The sequence below is a fragment of the Mus pahari genome, chromosome X (genome assembly GCF_900095145.1).
Source record: "Mus pahari chromosome X, PAHARI_EIJ_v1.1, whole genome shotgun sequence".
Classification (NCBI taxonomy): domain Eukaryota; kingdom Metazoa; phylum Chordata; class Mammalia; order Rodentia; family Muridae; genus Mus; species Mus pahari.
This window is the reverse complement of record NC_034613.1, coordinates 129,915,284-129,936,413: the sequence shown is the minus strand read 5'-3', so window position 1 is coordinate 129,936,413 and position 21,130 is coordinate 129,915,284. Positions and strand designations below refer to the sequence as shown.

At 41.1% G+C, this 21,130-nt stretch overlaps 1 protein-coding gene across 1 annotated transcript in view; it reads right to left on the bottom strand.

The window, feature by feature from the left end:
- The window catches only part of Smc1a (structural maintenance of chromosomes 1A), a 42,392-nt gene that overhangs the window by 14,344 nt on the left and 6,918 nt on the right, over positions 1 to 21,130 (bottom strand). Inside the window, exons 4-19 of the mRNA XM_021187291.1 lie at positions 19,853 to 20,056; positions 19,524 to 19,762; positions 18,316 to 18,574; positions 18,087 to 18,227; positions 17,233 to 17,315; positions 16,886 to 17,093; positions 12,224 to 12,409; positions 11,949 to 12,128; positions 11,708 to 11,854; positions 11,478 to 11,615; positions 10,474 to 10,590; positions 10,263 to 10,369; positions 6,911 to 7,052; positions 2,223 to 2,368; positions 1,977 to 2,130; positions 1,004 to 1,114 (exon numbers count right to left, since the gene is read on the bottom strand). Of these exons, the coding sequence (XP_021042950.1) occupies positions 1,004 to 1,114; positions 1,977 to 2,130; positions 2,223 to 2,368; positions 6,911 to 7,052; positions 10,263 to 10,369; positions 10,474 to 10,590; positions 11,478 to 11,615; positions 11,708 to 11,854; positions 11,949 to 12,128; positions 12,224 to 12,409; positions 16,886 to 17,093; positions 17,233 to 17,315; positions 18,087 to 18,227; positions 18,316 to 18,574; positions 19,524 to 19,762; positions 19,853 to 20,056 (2,562 nt within the window). The remainder of the gene's footprint in view (positions 1 to 1,003; positions 1,115 to 1,976; positions 2,131 to 2,222; positions 2,369 to 6,910; positions 7,053 to 10,262; positions 10,370 to 10,473; positions 10,591 to 11,477; positions 11,616 to 11,707; positions 11,855 to 11,948; positions 12,129 to 12,223; positions 12,410 to 16,885; positions 17,094 to 17,232; positions 17,316 to 18,086; positions 18,228 to 18,315; positions 18,575 to 19,523; positions 19,763 to 19,852; positions 20,057 to 21,130) is intronic.

Below are 21,130 nucleotides of genomic sequence, written 5' to 3'. Positions count from 1 at the left end.
GTTGGGAAGAGATGCACCTTGGTCTTGCAAACTTATATGCCCCATACAGGGGAACGCCAGGACCAAGAAGTGGGAGTGTGTGGGTAGGGGAGCAGGGTGGGGGGAGGGTATAGGGGACATTCGGGATAGCATTTGAAATGTAAATGAAGAAAATATCTAATAAAATAAGTTTTAAAAAAAGCAAATGAAAACACACTTGAATACTGACTTTGATATAGACAATGCAAAAACACTGCATACTAGATAGAACAAAGTAATGCTTGTTTATTTGTAAGAACCTCATATTCTGTAGATATATATTAAGGTAATTATGAACAGAACAATGCTTCAAATATGCTTTACCATAGTCCCATGGTGGGGATTATAAAAAACAAGATTGACTATATGTTACTAACCGCTGAAGATGGGTGGTGGGTGCCTGACATACATTACATCATTTTCCTTACTTCTATGTATATTTGAAATTACTTACAAATTAAAAAATAATCAGATCTTCCTGGACATAATGATAAAGAATATACTACAAAGTAGAAAATATTTTGGAGATTAGTTCCTATAGAAACTTGTATGCCTGCACTACGGACATGATATAGCAACAGTAAGCAAGCAAACAAGCAAGAGAGAATGTCTAATGTATTTAGGAGGCAAAATTGGCACAACATAGTAATTAGTAATTAGACAGAATAAGAGGGGGAAAGAGTCAAGAATGAAGCTTCGGTTTTGTTTTTGAACATGTGAGAAGCGCTAGAGGTGAAGGAGAGCTAGAGTTTGAAGTAACCTGTGGGACCAATTGTAGAGATAGCAGCTAAAGTGAGGACAGTGAAGGAGATAATCAGAATGCCAAGGAAGGAGGACAGGACCTGCGACAGAGCTCTGACAAGTACCTAAGGCCTATCTGTTTACTACAGAGGAGTTTGTAATTGTTCCTCTTTGTGTGTACCTGGACTTAACTTTTCTTGGGTCAGCTAAGAAGATGCTGATGCCTCCCACCCACAGTTCTTACCTTCAGATCTTCACACAGGTCACCATAGTCAATCTCAATGAGGGCCTCTCGAGCATAGATACTGGATGTTCTCTGGGAACCACTCACTGACTCTTCTCCCTGGGAGCTACCCTGCAATGTTGGAAGAGACAGATGGAGCAGACTAGTCATTTGTATCCCTCTAGAGATTAGGGACTCCTTTGAAGCTTTTGTTGTCTTTGAGGAAGCACCTTGCTAGATGGCACAGAAGCAGAAGCCAACAGAAAGGTCCAAACTGGAACCTGGGCGCTACCTTTCACTAAGTTTCTTCATGTCTAATGTGAACATGTGCTCAGCTAGCACAGCTGAGATTTAAGATTAGGAGTGGTTAAGCATGGCCTACCAGTATCTGGAATACTAGTGTTCAAAAATATTTGACTGAATTCAACTGAAAGGCTACCTACGAAGAGTTCCTCAGTTACAACTGTCCACCCCTCACTACTATCTTTCACTTCCAATTGATAGAGTGCTTTAGTTGCTCAGATGTTGTTCCTTCCCCTCCACCTAAGCTTCCTTACTTCTGCATTGCTGAGTCCCCTGCCCAACCCTCTTCTGGCCAACCTCGCTTACTGCAGCTAAGCTATCAGTCTCCTTAGGTCCTCCAGTTTCCCATCTTCCCCTGCTCTTGACTAATTAATGTCCCTCAATTCTCACTCCTACCCTTGCCCAGTATCTGCTACAGCTAAGAGTTCAAATCCTTAACATTAATGAACCATTCTTTGTCTTTCTGACCACTCACTGGCTTGCAGCTCTCCTCTCAAATCAATGTCTCTCTCATACCAAAGCCTGACTTCACTATTTCCACCTTGCCACATCTCTTCTGCATCCATCTTTATGCCCCTCACAACTCTCTGTCTGTGGTCCTATCTGTTGCCTGCCCTTCCTGGTCATCTGTAATCTCCCATTACTGGTTAAATATCCATAGATGACTCCTACCACCCACCGTAATACTCACTTCTTCCTGACTAATATCATCCATGGTGCCCTTTGACAGTGGCAATTTGATGTCCTGCATCTTACAGGCCTGTAGCAGGTTGTGGCGGTCACTGCGCTTCTGTTCAAGCTTGGTCTCAATGGCAGTCACTTCCTTCTGTAAATGAGTCATTTCCCTAAAAAGGTCCAAGTAGCTTAGGTAAGACCAAAATCTGGAAGGCTGCCTGCTTTACCTACTTCCACCCATCCCAAGCAGGAATCCACTCACTTGTTGGCACCCCCAAGCTTCTTGCGAATCTCTTCCATCTCATGATTCTTGTCGTTTACTTCTGACTTTTTGGCCAGGTGCTGATTCTTAAGGTCTTGAAGCTGAGCCATGGTTTCATCTATTATCTTCATGTGTCTTTGTTCCTCCTGGTCCCAGCAGGGGAATAGGGCAAGAATGAAGATTTCCCCTTGGAATTTTCTCCTTTTGCACTATCCTTCCCAACAGGCAGTTTGTTGGAGTATGTGTCAATGATTTCTGCTTTCATACAACCCCTCAGACTTCTTTTATCCTTTCCTAAATCATCTGGTTGCTTTCCCCAACTACAATTATGTAAATTGTCTGTTATAGAAGAGTTCAAACTATGGAAAAACAAGGGAGAAGGTGTGAAGGTTCACTTGCAATCCCACCAGCCAGAAATAACTAACATTCTAGCATATTTTCTCCTTGCATCATTTACATTTCAACATTTAGGGTTGAAATTAGATTTTAAATTTTGTATCATAATCAATGTTCTAGTTTTAAGCACTTTTCCAAACCAAAACTTTTGTCATATAAAGTATAACATTTGTATTTATTTTCCTTTTGTGTATATGGTATGTGCATGTGTACATGCTCAATCGTATGCATGTATATACTATAGGTATATATCAAGTGTCTTCCACAATCTATTTTTAAAGATTTATTTTAGTTATGAGTATGTGAGTGTGTAAATGTGAATGCAGGTACTCAAGAAGGCCAAAGGCATTAGATGTCTTGAAGCTTGAGTTAGACAGCTGGAGCCATAACCCAGGTGCCAGGAACCAAATTTAAGGCCTCTAGAAGCAGTATGCACTTTTAACTACGAAGCCATCTTTCAAGCCTTTCTACCCTATTTTTAAAGACAAGGTCTCTCATTGAACCTGGTACTCACCAATTCTTCTAACAAGTTCAGGAATGATCCTGTTTCTGCCTCCCAAGCACTGGGATTACAAGAGTGCATCATCATACTCAGCTTTTTACGTAAGTGCTGGGAATCCAGCTTGTATAGCAAGCTCTTTACCAAATGATTACTTCCCTAGTCTGTAACATTTGTATATTTAAGCTTATACACACAATATAGTATATTTTGTGAATAGATATTAATCTGGGATTATCACTAGAAAAAAACAAGAGGACTAGGAGAGTGGTCAACAAAACAAGAATTACAGCCTTACTTATAATGTTCTAATTTAAAGTTGTTTTTATAAAATGTTACTTGTTTGTGTGACTGCATGTTATATGTGTATAGGTACCCTCAGAGAGCAGAAGAGGGTGTCAGAGCCCCCTAGAGCTGGAGTTAGACAGATGTGAGCCACCTGGGCCAACGGGGAGAGCAGTACACGCTCTGAAGTGCTGAGCCATCTCCCCAGCCCACATTTTAACCTTTTCAAGGAAAATTGTTTTTGTTCTTCCATTTTATTTTTTTTAAATCACACTAAGGGAAACTGTCAGACTGGTGATGTGAATCAGTTGGCAAGAGTGCTTGTCTCATATGCACAAAGCCATTGATTTGATCCCTAGTACTGCATAGAACCAAGTGATTCTACATGCCTACAATCCAATCCCACCATGTGGAGGTCACATACTGAGTTTGAGACCAGCATGGGCTACATGAGACCCTGTCACAATAAATAAATAAATAAATAAATAAATAAATAAATAAATAAATAAATAAATAAAAAATGAAAATGCATCTGAATATAATTCTCAAATAAATTATAAAAATAATAAACATAGAATGCTAAAGGAAATTATGACAACACAATGATAACTGATAATTTTTCATGGATTAGAGTTCTTTAACAGTCAGCCTTCTGTATACACAGATTTTGTATCCATGGGTTCAAAAGAACATCAGAATTTGGCAAAAAAAAAATGTCCTCTGCTAGGTGTGGTAGCACACATATTTAGTCCCAGCACTCAGAAGGCAGAGGCAATTGGATTTCTACAGGTCTAAGGATGGCTGGTTTATACAGAGTTCCAACCATCTAAGGCAACATAGTGAGATGCTTTTTTTGTTTTTAAAATGTACTGAATGTTTAGATTTTTTATCATTTTCTAAATCATAAAGTATAACAAGCACTTACATTGTATTAGATATAATAAAGAGACAATTTAAAGTATGAGAGAAGATATGCATATTTAACAGACAAAGAATGTCCATTTTATACAAGGGACTGACATTTTGGTGCTAGGGAGGTAGTTCCTAGAAACAATCTCCTGTGAATATCAAAGAATGCTGTAGTATTCTGACATCTTTCTGCTAACTAATAATTACTCAAAATGAAATTTAAAAGTCACATAAATATACTATCTTGGAGCATCCTAAAGTAAATTTAGTCCTGTCCCAGTATTTTACTACCTATTCTGCAAGTGTATGTAAGATTACAGTAATGCTATTCAAGATCGCTAAGTGTTAATGAAGAAAATACACAAGCAGCAAATACAGGCAGATACAAAAGCCAAGGGATATGTTCAAACCAAGAGAACCAAACCACCTCAGGAAGGAATGCTATAGGCAATTAAGGTTTCACAGTCATTTCAAGAGGAAGAATATAAGGAAAGTCACCACACAAAACACAGTGACACAGGCATGCTTAACAGCCTGACTGTAGCAGACACGAGCACAGTCATACCATGAAATGGCTGTGTGTCAGTAAAACAGCATCTGTTGCACTGATTTTATGTGGTTAATCTGAATTTAGGGTCAGGACACTTGGAGCTATTCCTCTAATAGTACTTGCCAGCCCGTTCTTTCACTGCTGCTTCCTGCTCCCACCTTCTTTGTGGGCTCCCAGAAATCCTTCAAATCCCACAAGCATGTTTCAGGCTAAGTCTGAAAAAGGAGGTGCTTCACGATGAATTGATGAAATACTACTGTTCACTCATAGCCACTACAGAGCAGTGGGCAGTATCAATATGAAAGACTCAGGTCACTAGACCTCAAAGGCTAAGTGGAAATCAGTAGAACTTGTAAGGAAAATGCTATAAAAGCTTAAAAGTAGAAGAGCTAAAGAAAAAAATGAATATTAAGCGATGAGATCTAGTTGCCAGCGAGACATTTAACCTATACTGATCTAATCTCTTGTTTTTATCAAATACTACATACATGAAATAACAAAAATCCCCTATGGCTCACTCAACTGGTTGATGAGAACATATGTTGATCAAAATTACAAAAATAATCAGACAACTCAGTTCCTCAAGGTTTTCAGGACCAGGCTTCTAACAGATTAAAGGCTGAAACAATTACTGATCTCTCTACATCATTTTTCTCTAACATCTATTAAAAGTACAAGGTATCCTTTTTAAAGGTCCAATTTTTATTCATTTTCCTAGTATTTCATTATTAAGTTTGTCTTGGCTTTTGGTTAGGCATTACCGACACAATTTTTCTCCTTTTTTCTTTCTTTTATTGTTTTAGACAGGTCTCTCTCTCTACATAGTCCGGCTGTCTAGGAACTCCCTCTATAGACCAGGCTGGTTTTGAACTCACAGAGATCCTCCTGCCTCTGCCTAGGATCAAAGTCATGTTCCACATACCTAGTATAAACACTGATTTTTATATTAAAGTAATAACAGAATGTAAGCAGGTCTGGCTATCTTAGAAAATACTTTTTGCTTTAAACAAGATCTGTCTGTTACAAAAGTATAAAGACCACTAAATTATATAAGTACTGAATGCAGCATAATTTTCTAAATTCCTACTTTCCAAGGGCACTGCCTAGTCTCCAACTTGGAACTATAAATAATGTTGGTAATAAACATCAATGTGTTTGCACAAGGCTTTGCCAGAACTCTGGATTACCTCTGCAGGTATTACTGAGCTAGAGGGCATAAACACATTCTGAAGCTTTTTGATGGATGTTGAAATGTTATATAAGAATACTGGTCTCCTGCACCATATGAGGTACTAAGAAATATTTTGCTTTTGTTTTTAATTTTTAAATAATGTGAGGCTGAAAAGATGTCTCAGTGGTTAAGGGGGCGTACTGCTCTTAAGAAGACCCGAGTTCAATTCTCAGCATCTACATCAGGCGACTCAAAAAAGCTATCTGTAACTCTAGCTCCAAGGGGATCCAAAGTCTTTGACTTCTGAGGGCAGCAGCACACACATGTATACCCTGACACACATGCACATATAACCACAAAGGCACATACATGCAATGTAAAATAAAAGCTTTTTAGATAATATAGGGTAAGAGAGATGGCTCAGCAGTTAAGAGTGCATACTGCTCTTGAAGAGGACTCAAGTTTGATTCCCAGATCCCACCTGCTTATAATTCCAGCTCCAGGGTATCTGAGGCCTCTGACCTTCATGAGCACCTGCATTCATATGCATATACCCAACACAGACCACAAATCAGAACTCATTAACTGCCCCCCCCCCCGCCAAAACCAAAATTCCTCAAATCTTTAATTGGTAGAAAATTAAAGCAGACTCAATTGCTGCTTTCATCTGTATTTCTTTGATTCCTGGAAAAGCTATGTTATTTATGTTTGTGAGCTATTTCAATCTTTTGAAATGTTCTGTGCCACTTAACCACTTCTCCCCTATTAAGGTCTTGGTGGTTTTCCTTAAATAAAAATGTATTAATGATGGGTATTATATTGGTATGCATAATATCTATTCCAGCTTCTCCCTGTCTTTTACCTTTCTCCTTCCTTACCTTCTTAAGCTTTTCTATCTCATTTTCATCCTTTTTCACCGTCTGTTCCCACATGTGTACTTTATCCTGGTCCTCCTTCAACTGATTCTTTTCAAAATCCAATTGGATGCCCAAGCGAGTCTTCTGATTCTCAAATTCCAAGCTATAGAAAGAAAGGGGAAGTAGACTTAGTGCTCAGGACCTCTTGGTCACTGCTGAGTCTCAGTTACATGGCCTCATCTACTCACATGGACACCAAAGTGTGCCCAGAAGCTGGAACTCTAGCATAAGACAAGTTATAAGCCAAACTACATCTATCTGCTTCTAAACATTGGAAACTCCAGCACCTTCCCAATTTTCTAGGAGACATTAAAAAAAAGTTCACCTGAAACCAGTTAGCAGTCTCTTCAAGCTTCTATATACTTTATGTAGATTATCTCTATTTCTTTACTCGAAATTCCTATAACTAGACATTAATATCCATATTTTACACAGGAAACTTATGGTAAGAGTTATTAAAAAAAAACTTTTCCCAAAGCCACACAGCTAATACTAGCAAATATCACATGAGACTGGAATCCAAGTCTAACACCAGAACCTAGGCTCTTTGTTATATATCATCACTGTAGTAGAGGCTAATATAACTAATATCCCAATTCTTCAACTAAGAAGTAGTGTAATTTCAGTTACATTCTCTATATTGCAGATTCCTCATCTGTAGCTTTTCTTATTGAGTTAATAATATATATAAAGAAAGCATTCAGTACATGCTAGCTATCATCATCAATGTGAGGGATATTGGCTGTAGTCAGCTCATTTTTACCCAAGGGCTTCAGTTCTTTCTAGCATCTTAAGCAGTGCCCCAAGACTTTAGAAGCTCCTAAGGGGCAGAGATTTGGTGGTGTAAGAACATAAAGAAAACAATGAATTCCTGCTATTTTGCTATTGCCCTTTCCCTTACCTCTTCAGAAACTCAAAGTACATTAACAGCATATAGGCACTAGCAGCCAAGCAGGGCTAGCTTCCAACTGCTCTACCAATCCTCAATATACTGTGATAGATGCTGCCAGATGTCATGCTAGCAGCTTAAACCTATTAGTCACTATAATCCAAATGGAATGTAATTAACTCTACAATTTTGAGGTATGTAATGTTTATGCCAATCTAAGTATGACACATAAAGCCCTCCCTCCATGATCCGGCCCCTGCTGACCTTTCCACCTCCCCTGCTTTCCTCCTGACCCTGTTTTTATGTTCCAGGCATTCAAAACTACTTAGTATTCAGAACAAGGCATACTCTGTCACACCTCTAAGCATGCTGTTCTTACTGGCTGGAACTCCTTTCTGTCCCTGCTTGGCTGGCTAAAACCCACTCATTCTTCAGATCTCTAATTCATTACTCCTTGTTCTTTTAATGCCTTTTCTGATAGTTCAGGGTAGATTCTAAGTTTCCTTCCTTTTTCAATTTCAGATGAGTTGCACTACTCAATATGGCAGTTGATAACAGATGTGTCATTGCTCTCTATGCAAGACCCTTTCCTTATCTTTTTTCTTCCACCCTACATTTCTATCCCATTATCTCCTCTTACTGAAAATATACTTCAAAGCGACACACATCCTGGGACAGACAGACAGCTCAGTGGTTAAAAGCTCTTTGCTCTTTCAGAGGACCTGGGTTCCCAGAACCCAAACTAAGTAACAACCCACAACCACCTCTAACGCCAGTTCCAGGGAAGCTGACAATCTTCTGGCTTTTGTGGGCACTAGCACACACATGGCAATCTCCCCCTTGACACACACTCAAAGAAATAAAGATAAGTCTTTAAAAATGTACATTCTTACAAAATGTCACTGTTTTGCATGCAACCGCTTATTCTGGAGAGATGTGGAGCAAGAGGGAATACTCCTCCATTGCCGATGGGAGTGCAAACTTGTACAACTGCTATATCACTCTTGAGTATATACCCACCAAAGGATACTCTATCCTACCACAAAGACAACAGTTCACCTATGCTCATAGCAGCTTTATTCATAATAGCCAGAAATCGGAAACAAATTAGATGTTTCTCAACCAAAGAATGGGAAAGAAAATGTGGTACATTTACACAATGGAGTACTGCTCAGCTGTTAAAAAAATAATCATGAAATTTGCAGGCAAATGGATGTAACTAGAAAAAAATTATCCTGAATGAGGTTACCCGACAAACATAGTATATGTACTTACAAGTGGGTATTAGCTGTTAAGTAAATGATAACAATGCTACAATCCACAGACCCAGAGAAGCTAAGTAACAAGAAGAGCTCAAAGAGGGAGGGGGATGCACAGATCTCCCAGGGAAAAGGTAATAGAACAGATTTTGCAGGTAAACTCAGGGTGAACTGGTGCGGATGGAGAGAGTACTGGAAGAGGCAACTGGAATTGGGGCACATTTCAGGGGTGATGAGGAAACTTATTACTTAATAATGGAATCTATAAGGGTGACCCTAGTAATACTCCTAGTAATGGGGGATACAGAGCCTGAACCAGGCAAGAGTTCCAGGGGCAGGACTGGGACATTAACCCAGCCACAAACCCTTTTAGCTACAATTGGTCCTGCCTGCAACATATCCTGGAGTAATGGTGGAGGAAAACTTGGGAGTGGCCAACCAACGACTGGCCCAACATGAGGCCCATGCCTGACACTGCCTGGAGCCAGGAAGGAACCACAGGCTGAATAACCCAGAGATCTAGGATAGGACACCAAACACGACTGGCAAAGAAAAAAAAGGTCAATGAGATGATTCCTAATGATATTCTGCTATACTCAGAGACCTGAGCTTAGCCCAATCATCATCAGAGAGGCTTCATCCAGCAACTGAAGGGAGAAGATGCAGAGACCCACAGCTCAGGGAACCCTAAGGAAGAGAGGAAGGAAGGACTGTAGGAGCTAAAGGGCTCAAGGACACCATAAGTGCACGGCCCACAGGTTGACTGAGCAGCGCTGGTAGATGCTCAGAGACTGAAGAGACAATCAAGGAGCCGGTAAGGGTCTGAGCTAACTAGGTCCTCTGCATATGTTATGGTTGTGTGGCTCGGTGTTCTTGTGGAACTCCTGATAATGTTAGTAGGGGATGCTTATTGTTCTTGGTAGGTGCTATTCATTATGTTGAATAATTCACAAAGGTTATTTCATCTAATCTTCATAATGCAACAAAATAGGCATCACTGTCTTATTTTATAAAAACTATTATTCAAGACTTCTCTGTTCTTTCAGGTCCCTACAATAAGTTCATATGGTTCTAAGAATTGGTTGCTGCCCTAGGACACACATGACTATCAAGGATGGCAGAGTGCAGGCACATATCCCATTATCCCATAAAAACTTTCACTCACCGTTTCTTGGCAATTTCATTCTGCCGCTTCACCTTTTCTTCCTCAAATTCTCGGATGTTACGTACACCAATCTCCCGACAAAACTCTTCAAACACCTCATCTTCCACCTGAGGGAAAAGTCAGGGAGGGCAGGGGTATTACTGGCTAAACTCCTACTTACAAATCTAGTCTTGTCCTGGTACATATGTTGGCATGCCCACCCCCTACCAACCTGGTTCATCTTCTCCTTCAAGTCTTTCATTTCCCTCTCTCGGCTCTGTATGATTCTCTTGATATCATTAATGCGAGGCCCGAAGTTGGCTAGTTCACTTTCCAGTTTAGACTTTTCCTATAGTCAATAGATTGAAAAATAAGACACTAGGCTTTGTGAAGGAAAAGAATTTTCTTGTCAGTATTAGCCCCATGGTCAGCAAACACTGAGAAAGCCTAACTTAGTACCAATGCCCAAGTCACATCTCCCAAAATCTCTTGTTAGAACTCTCATATTTTCCCCTGTTCCCAGTTCAGCCACCTTCAATCTATATGGATGGGTGTACAGTAATAGTTATAAGTCCATTAAATCCTTATTGATAACCCCTGGGCCAAATACATTTTAGAAGTTGAACTGTTTTTCACAAGAAGTCTAGGTATTATGTAACAATTCTAGTTTGAGTAAGCTGTACTGTTTGGTAACAGTACTCCAACCTACAGACAGTGAAATGCCTGTAGATATGTGTGTGTGTGTGTGTGTGTGTGTGTGTGTGTTTTCTCTTGAGATATGATCCCACTATACAGCTCAGGGTGGCCTTGAATTCTCCAATCTTCTCTCCAATGTACTGAGACCATAGGTATATGCCTCTACACTGGCCCTATTGTTTACTCTCAATTGACTTTTAGAAGTCCCAATATTTATTGACTGAACTGTACCTAACATTTATTTAATGTCAACTGTTCTAAGAACTTTATAGGTATTAATTCATTCCATCTTTGCAATAACCACACAAAATAGACAATATTTTCCATTTGTTAGATCAAGAGGATAAAACTGACAATAAGTAAGTTGATTAATGGAATAAATACTAGGGACAGAAGATCTGGACACCTCCACCCCGTCACAGTGCCTGACTATACTATGCTATGCTATCCTGAACAAAAATGGAAGAAAAGTGTATAATTCCCCAGTCCCAATGAAACCTAGGATGACCTGGGAGGACAAGGCTGAAGGCCAGGCCCTACCTGGAGATTCAGGGCAAGATGCCTTGTCTTAGTCTGTTCTAGGTCACTCTGTGAGTACTTCAGCCGCATTTGAAGCCCATGGGCCTGAGACTGCACTTGACGCAGTTCTGCCTCTTTCCGTTTTGCCTTCATCTGCTCCTGAAGAGGAAAAGAAAAAAGGACCATGTGCTAAGTGGCCGACCTGAGCTCAGGAACCCTACTCCTAAGGATCAGGGTCACTTGTGCCTTACTTTCAGCTCCTCTGTCAAACGTTCTTTTTTTTCTTTCAGTTTGTCTACTGCTTTCTCATCCCAGCGCCGTGCTTTTGCCTTGAGATCACTGGCTCCACCAGAGATAACTCCTGACTTCTGGAACAGGGTGCCATCCAACGCCACTGTCTATACGCATCAGGGAGAGAAGAGGAGAAGGTGAACATAGGAATCTCCAATACCGAGCCTATCCAGCTCCAAACTGAAAAGGGGAGGTGCATACCTTGTGGCGTTGGTGACCTCCAAAGGCAATGCGTCGAGCATCCTCCACATTATCACAAACAAGGGCATTGCCACAAGCATACTGCAGAGCTTTTTTAATGTGAGGTGGTTCATAACGAATCACATCAATCACTAGCTTGGCCCCCTTCAGCTCCCGGAGTTTCTCATCAGTAGGTTTCACCTGTGTGAAGAGTCGTATGAAGCAACAGAATACATAAAGCCAAGGTGAGGGGCCCACAACACTGCCTTGACCCCAAACCCCTTCACAAGCCTTACCTCCAGGTAGTCAAGAGGCAAGAAGGTCTCAGGCTCTCCACGTTGCTCCTTGATATACTGAATACAATCCCGACCTGTCTTCTCTGAGTCTACAATAATAGCATCCATGTTCTTTCCTAAAACCTTGGTCACCGCAATCTGATACTTCTTTTGTGTAGGCTGGCAGAGGTCAATGAGGCGGCCATACTGAATATAAAGGAAGAAGGGAAACTGAAGCACAAGGCTTAGGAATACCAATTACTAGTTCACAAAGAAGGGCAAGATAAAAATCTGTATAAGCAACCATGAATGCACTCATTGCTGCTTGTTGGTGCAGTCAGTCCTCTACTTTTGTACTGTATGATACCACTAAGATAGGAAAGGGAACAGCCCGAGGGGAGGCACTTGTTAATCTTGTATGGCTACAAGCAATTTAGACTAGTACTAGTAGTCAATTCTAATGTTCCTTCCAAAGATAGAAGTTTGGTTAAGAGGAAGATTAAGGACTGAATAAACATGTTACAAAATGGAAGACCCAATTAGCACCTCAGAACAGAGTAAGAAATCACATTGCCTCTATGTTCACTTATATCAGAAACTTAAAAAGTGAAGCTATAGGTTTCCTAAGACAGACTATTGCTTTTGGAATCAGACAAGATTAACTAAAAAGCCATAAGACTTAACAGCCTCCCCCAGAAAACATTTTTGAATACGATACACTAATTTTTCTGTTTTTGAAACATGGTCACATTATTTAGCTGGGACTAACCTAGATCTCCCTGGTTACCCCAGGTTGACTTCAAACTCATGATATTCCTGCCTCTGCCTTCCAAATGCTAATATTAAAGGCATGCACCAAAGCACCTAGCTTTAGAATGGTTATTCATTAACTTATAACTAAATGAGATTATAGTAACATACCAGTATCTTCTGACTTATAGTTATTTTGATGTAAAAGATTTATGTTCAAAGACCAAGGGGGGACTACGAAATTACAAAACATACATTTAGCTTGACTATGATTTCTGATACACAGTTCCAAAAACTAAAGTCATAATGAGTTGACCGATCACTGACTACTTCTAGGTAACTTTCAGGAGAGCTAGTCATTATAGAGACCAAGGTAGGATTAGAGGATTGGGCCTTCTAGTCCCCTGTCCCACACCTAAAAAGAAACGATGACTAAAAGCTGAGTTCATCAGCAACAGGCAATGATTTAATCTATCATGCCTATAAAATAAACCCACCATAAAAACTCAAAAGCTCAGGACTGTAGAAATGAAATTAGCTGTTAAAGAGTACTTGCTGCTCTTGCAGAAAACCTGAGCTCAGTTCCAAGCATTCTTGTCAGGTGGCTCACAATCACGTATATCTCCTGCTCCAAAGGATTCTCATTCACAAATATATACTCACAAACAGAAACATAGACACACACACACACACACCTACAATTAAATCTAAATAGGTAACAAAACCAACCAAAAACCTTGAAAGTTCTGTGTTCATGTAGAGTATGATCATCTAAGTCTTTATTCCTGGGACTCAGGAAGCAGAGGCAGGCAGATCTTTGTGAGTTCAAAGACAGCTTGCTCTACATAGTGAGTTCTAGGCCAGCCAGGAGTATATAGTCTAGGGACCTTGTCTGGGAAGGAAGGAAGGAAGGAAGGAAGGAAGGAAGGAAGGAAGGAAGGAAGGAAGGAAGGAAGGAAGGAAGGAAGGAAGGAAGGGAGGGAAGGGTGTTGAGGGTGCTTCTAGATAATTCAAGAGGAGGCTCAATAAGTAAGGGCACTTACATTCCTAGAACACACATTGTAGAAGGAGAGAACTGACTTCTGCAAGTTTTCCTCTGTGCTTTACATACGTGCTGTTAGGGACAGACACACAGACAGATGTGTGTACACACACATACATCTGGTATTAGAAATGAAATGCTGTATTTATTGGCTGTGTGAGAGTAGGAGGAACACTTTGGTTTTATCCCATCTCACAGAGCAGACCCCATACTATATAGGAAAACCCTACTTTTTTTTTATTATTATTTTCTTTATTTACATTTCAAATGCTATCCCGAAAGTTTCCCATACCCCTCCCCCCACCTCTGTTCCCCTACCCACCCACTCCCACTACTTGGCCCAGGCCTTGCCTTGTGCTAGGTCATATAGAGTTTGGAAGACCAAGGAGCCTCTATTCCCACTGATGGCCGATTAGGTCATCTTCTGCTACATATGCAGCTAGAAACACAAACCCAGGGGGTACTGGTTAGTTCCTGTTGTTGTTCCACCTACAGGGTTGCAGCCCCCTTCAGGTACTTGGGTACTTTCTCTAGTTCCTCCATTGGGGACCCTGTGTTCCATCCAGTAGCTGGCTGTGAGCATCCATTTCGGTGGAAAACCCTACTCTTGCTTCAGAGCCAGTGACAGCTTCAGGCAGTCACATCTGAATCTATAATCATTTTTCAAAATGTCTTTAATCATTTCATAGACCATTACCTAGCAAGCACTGACAGATATCTTAAATACATTATCTCAAATTCTGACAAGCACCCAATAAAGTAGGTAACTTTTATTAGATCCCTTATTCCACCCCTAGAATCAAGCATAGTTTCTCAAGAACGATGACAGCTGGACGGTGGTGGCACACGCCTTTGATCCAGCACTCAGGAGGCAGGTGGATTTCTATGTGTTCTAAACCAGTCTGGTCTCCAGATTAAGTTCCAAGACAACACAGTTCCAGAGCTACACAGAGGACCCTTAGGGGGTTAAAAAGTACATACTGAGTATAATTCATAAGTATTTCCACTTCCCCAGTAATACAGGAATGATGAGTGTGTATTTATAGAACCAAACTAAGTTAAACTCAGAAACAAAATAGGATAACAATTCACAGCACCTGGGAACTCAGAATTAGGTGCAGAAGTCAAAAGTTCTGATAAAGCCCAGGGGTCCCCTAACAGCCAATGGAATTCATAGAAAACTACAGAAAGCTACTTTTTTGAAGAGCAATTACTAGCCTACCTATCCCCCTCCCAAAACCTTCTTTGTTGTCTCCATCCCCCAAAGAGGAATGGATATAGCAAGACAAACGCATCAGAAAGATGCAAAAGTAATTAAAAGAGCACATGACAGCCATAGAGATGGCTCAGTGAGTAAAGTACTCGCCATGTAGGAGTTAAGACTTAGATGTGAATCCCTAGAACCGATATAATCCATGGACATGGTAGCATACATTGTCTGTAATCCAACTAGTTCCTATGGTGAGATGGGAAGTGGAGGCAGAAAATCCCAGGAAGCTCGTGGGTCACCTACCCTGGTATACATAGCAGAAAAAACCATGAGGGTCTGGTGAGATTCCTCAGTTGTTAGGAGCACTCCCACTACCCACATGGTGGCTCACAACCACCAATAACTCTAGTTCCAGGAGAGCTGATGATTTTTGAACTCCACAAGCACATGCATGGGGTGCACATACATACATGAAGAAAAAAGTCAAAAACCAACACAGGACTCTTGTCTCAAATAAGCTTGATAACAAGGACTCACACCTCAGGTTCTCCAAGCTCCATTCTTGTTCAGGTCCTTACAAATACACACATACACATTTTTAAAAATTATGTGTAAGAGTGTGTCTGCATGTGTGTATGTGCCATGCCCACAAAGGCTGGGGGCACTGGATCCCCTGGAGCTGTAGTTACAGGCAGTTGTAAACCAACTGTTACATTATATCCTCTGAAAGAGCAAGTGTTCTTAATCATTGAGCCATCATCACTCTAGCTCCCAGTAAATAGAAAATTTAAACTGAAAACAAAACCAAGACACAAACAGTTCTCTCACACACTTTTCTTTTCTTTTTGTCATTTATTTATTTTTTTATTTTATATGTATGTGTGTTTTGTCTACATGTATACCCATGTGTGATTTGTCTCCACATAGGCCAGAAGGTACCAGATCCCCTGAAACTGAAGTCACAGACATTGTGAGTCAAGATGTGGGTGTTGGGAACCAAACTCAGGTCCTAAAGAAGAGAAGACAGTGCTCTTAACTCTGAGCCATCTCTCTCCAGCCCAAGCTATGTCTGTTTGGGCAGGACAATCTAGTTGAGTTTCCATTTTCCCGATATAAAAGTAGGAATAGCTACCCTGTCTTCACAGAGTGTTCTATAGCAGTCTCCTCCCAACTGGCATTCCCTCCAGAAGGGAGAAGGCTCCTGAGACTCAGGAGGTAGGCACTTTAATTTCATGTCTGGGAAAGTGGAAACTTGGAAGTTTCTAGAAGATGTTCCTCAGCTTTATAGAAGTAAACACCTACTGGAAGAGGAGTCTCTGACAGAAAGCTAGAGAAATAGATTCTTAACCACTGAGCTGACTGAAAACTATGCCAAGAGCTCCAGCGCTGTTGCTTCTGTGAGCTGTCATCTGCCATAGGGTGGGCTTTTTGGTGATACACCTATTTTTTAAAAGTCATTCCTGCTCTTAAATAATCTCTCACTCATACTCTTGTTAGTAATGCCAGGAAAAACTCATTGGTTCACTATACTGGAATTTGTTGCAACCATTACCTAGGTCTATTGTACGTTCCCTTTCTGAGGTGAGTAGGTGTGTATCATGTCTCCCCATAGAAAATCTATCACAGAACACAGAAGGTCAACAGTGAGTCTGAACATAGAAAGAGTCCCCTACAGTCTTACCACAGAACCAGGGTAGAGACGCTTGATGCTTTCCATTATTTCTGCCTTTCGCTGCTGGCGGCTACTCTCCTGCCGGTCAATGCGCGCATCCCCTAATTGCTCCATCACCTGGTTCAGCTCCTTATTGATCTCATCAATACGACGCTTGGCCATCTCTACTTCTTCTGTCAATTCTCCCTCTAGCTTCTTCTGCTCCTCTAGAGACTGCCTACAAAGTAAAGAAACAGGTGTTAACCTGGCTGGTAAGATAATACTTGTGACTAAAGGACTCAGGGACCTGCCTAAAGAGGGGCAGGATGAGCATGGAAGAATGTGGAGGGTAAAGAGAGGATTGCAGAGCCACATACTTGCTAGTGGTAATATATTCTTCTAGCTTCTCAATCCGTTTCTGATTCTCTTCAATCTCCCGCAGTTTTTGCTTGATCTTGGCCTGGATAATAAATGCATACCACTATTAAGAGGCTGAACCAGGTAACCCAAGTTCATGTGGTCTCAACTTACACCCCTATTGACCCCACTTACCCAAAATTCTATCATGCTCTAATACAGGAGGCCTACTACAAGGCAGAAACACACAGTCCAGTCTACTGCTTCATTAGGACTTCTAAGGGCTCCAAAATCTCTTAGAAGTACTGTACCCAGGCCAGGGTTCCTCAGCAATCTAAGGCTCAAACCCAAGCAAAGTAAAGCTTCACAGACTTCTCTGACCTTGCTGTCTCATCTGTAAGCTGTAGTAAGTACTTAATACAGGGTACACATTAATACTAATAGTAGAATGGCAGTGAGTGAAGTATACTTGGCAACAGTGTGAGCTTTAGACCCAGACTGCCCAGGTTCATCCTAAACCTGCAGCTGGGTAATTATGGGATTGCTGTTATTATTAAGCCCCAGATTACTCCACCACTGTGATGTAGTTTCCTCGTGTTGAAAGTGAGGATAATAGTAACCATCCCTTAAAGGTAATCATAAATGAACTTAAAAAAAGTGAATATATGTTAAGCATAGTGTTTAGCACATAGTAGCTGCCTGATACATATAATTTCTGTTGTTATTGAGACTATCATTACTTCCTTATTTAGGGATTATCACTCCTGATTGTTTTGTTGTGGTTGATGCTGGGAATTGAATTCAGGGTAAATATGCTAAGTACACACTGCTGCTGAGCTACACGCCCACACCTCATCCTTCAATTTTTGCCTACCTCTGTTTCTACTTTCTTCCGCTCTTCTAGATCAAGACGGTCCTGGTCAGCTTTCTGGTCTCGATTGAACTTCTCCAGCTCCTGAGCTAAAGTAGCTGCTCTCTTGCTAGCTTCTTCTTTCAATCGGTGGTATTTCTTTACCTGTGTTAAGACAGGAAAAGAGTACAGGTCACTAAGTCAGCCGATGTTAAGTCACCGATCTCTTTGCCAGGACCCTTTCAAGACTTACCTGGTTCTCCTCCAGGGTCAAGTCTCTGCCCTGACTCTGACTCTCTTCCTCCATCCGTTCTTCAAACTCCTGCCGGGCCTTCTCCACTGACAGCATCTCCTTCTCCAGCTCATCCATGTCACCTTTACGTTTCTTATAATGTTTCTGAGCATTTTGAAGAGACTTCTTGGCTGCTTCAAGCTTCTTGATTTTGTGGGATGTGTTCTCCTTTGCTTTGATGTACTGAGGCCTCTTCTGATTCAATTCTGAGTCCTTTTCCCTTTTGCCAAAGAGAAAAGAGACAACTAGTTAGTCCTGCACAACGCAGAGATCCTAGGCTTTTTACCCTAAAAGAGAGACCTATGTATTCCTAGCCAACCTCATGGAAACACCTTAAAGAACAAGGGCCTGATGCCCTATAGTTCCTCAAAAACAAACAAAAGACCCCAAAACAACAACAAAAAACAGAAAGGGGTGCAGTTCAAGTACTTGTTGGAATCTACAGCATCAGCCTGGCATTCTAGTCACTCCAAAAGACAAAATTATCACACTCTTTTCAACCCTTACAACTCTTTGGGCTTCTTCATGGCAATAGATTCCACTGCATCCTGATAAAAGTCAAAACACTATCCCATAATGTTGAAAGCAAACCCTACAAAAGGTCTCTCATTAAAAACTCCCCCCCCAGTGAGTTACCTTCTTCTGATCTTCAAATTCCAGTCCTTTAAGCTTAAGAGAAACAGTGCTTCTCTTCTAGGATAGACCTCTTGGTCATCCAATAGCTGAACTTGCTAAATTGTCAACTAAGAGCCTAGATCTTTTTGTTGTTGTTGTTGTTGTTCATTTATTTGTATCACACACACACTGGCATGTATGTACACACACACACACACACACACACACACACACTAGTTAGTACATGCAGAGATTGGAGGACCACTTGTGGGACTCAGCTCTCTCTTTCCACCATATTGGATCCCAGTAATTTAACTCAAGTCACTAGACTTGGTCACAAGCACTTTTACCAGATCAGCTATGTCAAGGCTGAGCTACCTTACTGCCCCAAGCTTGAATATTCTACAGTACTAATTGAAAGTCAAGAAGTGTGCCTGGTCAAGGGGAAGATAAACAAATTAGTACAATAGTAGACTCTAGGCTCAGAGGATCCCAAGAGAACAGCAACAGCTGCTTAGTTTTCCACAAGTTACAGGTCTGGGCATGCCTCTTACTTGATCTCCTTCTCAATCTGCTGCTGTTCCCGCATCATTTTTCCCAGCTCTTTCTTCTTCTCCTTCAGCTCATCCTCTACCTTGTCCATCCGCTTCTTGTCCTTCTCAATTTCCTTGTTCTTCGAGGCCAGTTCCTTATTGAGCTTCTCAATCTCCACTTCGTTGTGGTAGAGTTTAAAGAGCTGCAACTGTACCTGTGCTCGTACTACCTCATCCTTCAGGCGCTGGTAGCGGTCCGCCTAAGCAAACAAGAGTGGGGACAGGGTGTATCAGTAAGGCACTGCCTTTATCTTGGTCCCTCAGATCTAAGGGGCAGCCAGGCCACCAACCTCTTCCTTTTCTTGTTTGGCCTCCTTTCGTTCAGCTGCAATATTTTTCTTGCGATGATAATTAAACTGTGTGTCTTCTTCAGCCTTCACCATTTCTTTCTTTCGCTTGTCATACTCCTGTGCAAGTTCCCCAGAGCGACTAATTTCTTCAAATAGAGCTGTCCTCTCCTTGGGGTTCTTCATGGCAATAGACTCCACTGCACCCTAATAAAGGTCAAAACACTGCCCCACTTAGACCTCTACTAGCTCAATTCACCCTGCCCACTTCAAAAGTCTACAGATCCTCCTTTCCTCAACTAGTGCCACATTTCAAGGGTTTTTTTGTGGGCAGGGACAGAGTAAGTACAGAGGACTGAAAGTCAGTATGTACTCCACCACTGAACTGCATTATCTTCTCTTCCTTTACTTTTCTTATTTTGAGAGAATCTTGATAAGTTGTCTACACAGGGCTTGAACTTCCTCTGTAGCCCAAGCAAACTTTGAACTTAAAATCTTCTTGCTTTAGTTGGGATATGGGTCTCTGCCACCAGGTCAGCCATATTGGGCTTTAATGGCACATTCTCTGTCTCTGAGCACAAAGAGACAAACACAAAGGTAACAATGGTATATTTTGTACATTCACTAAAGCAGCCCAGAAAATTCAAGTTTGAGATGCAAGAAACAGGTAGGGAGTTCTATTTGGGAAGGTTTTATACAGGTACAGCTGACTTTGGAATATATGGAAAAACTAACCAAGAAAAAAGGACAACAGACTGGAGATAGCATATGAGAGACACTGGGTTTAATCCCTACCATCTCAAGTGTGTGTGTGAGAGAGTGAGGCAGGGGGAGGGAGAGGGAGAAAGAGATGCGCAAAACAAAGACAGAAATGGTTATTTCACAATTCCACATATAGCAAATGAACAAGCAAAGACCTGCATGCCAAAGACAGCAAATGAATCTGAGAACTACAGGTGGTGGTTTAATCGGACTAGAGTAGGAAACTGAGGAACAGACTACTGGCAGACAAAGCTACTAAGGCAGGAAAGAATTGAACAATAGTGTTTTATGAACAATAGGCTTGTAAATTCGCTTGTTCATTCTAAGTAAACTGTTTTCAAACTTCAGGTAGCATCACAATAGCCCACCACAGAGTCTCTCTTCAGCTCATAATCTGGAATGGGGCCCAAGAATGCACATTTGGAACATATCCCCACATGGTGTTAATACTGCTGGTCTAGCAACAATTTAAGAACAATCATCCTTAGACAAGAAGGAACCCCTGAACTGCTTTATGGA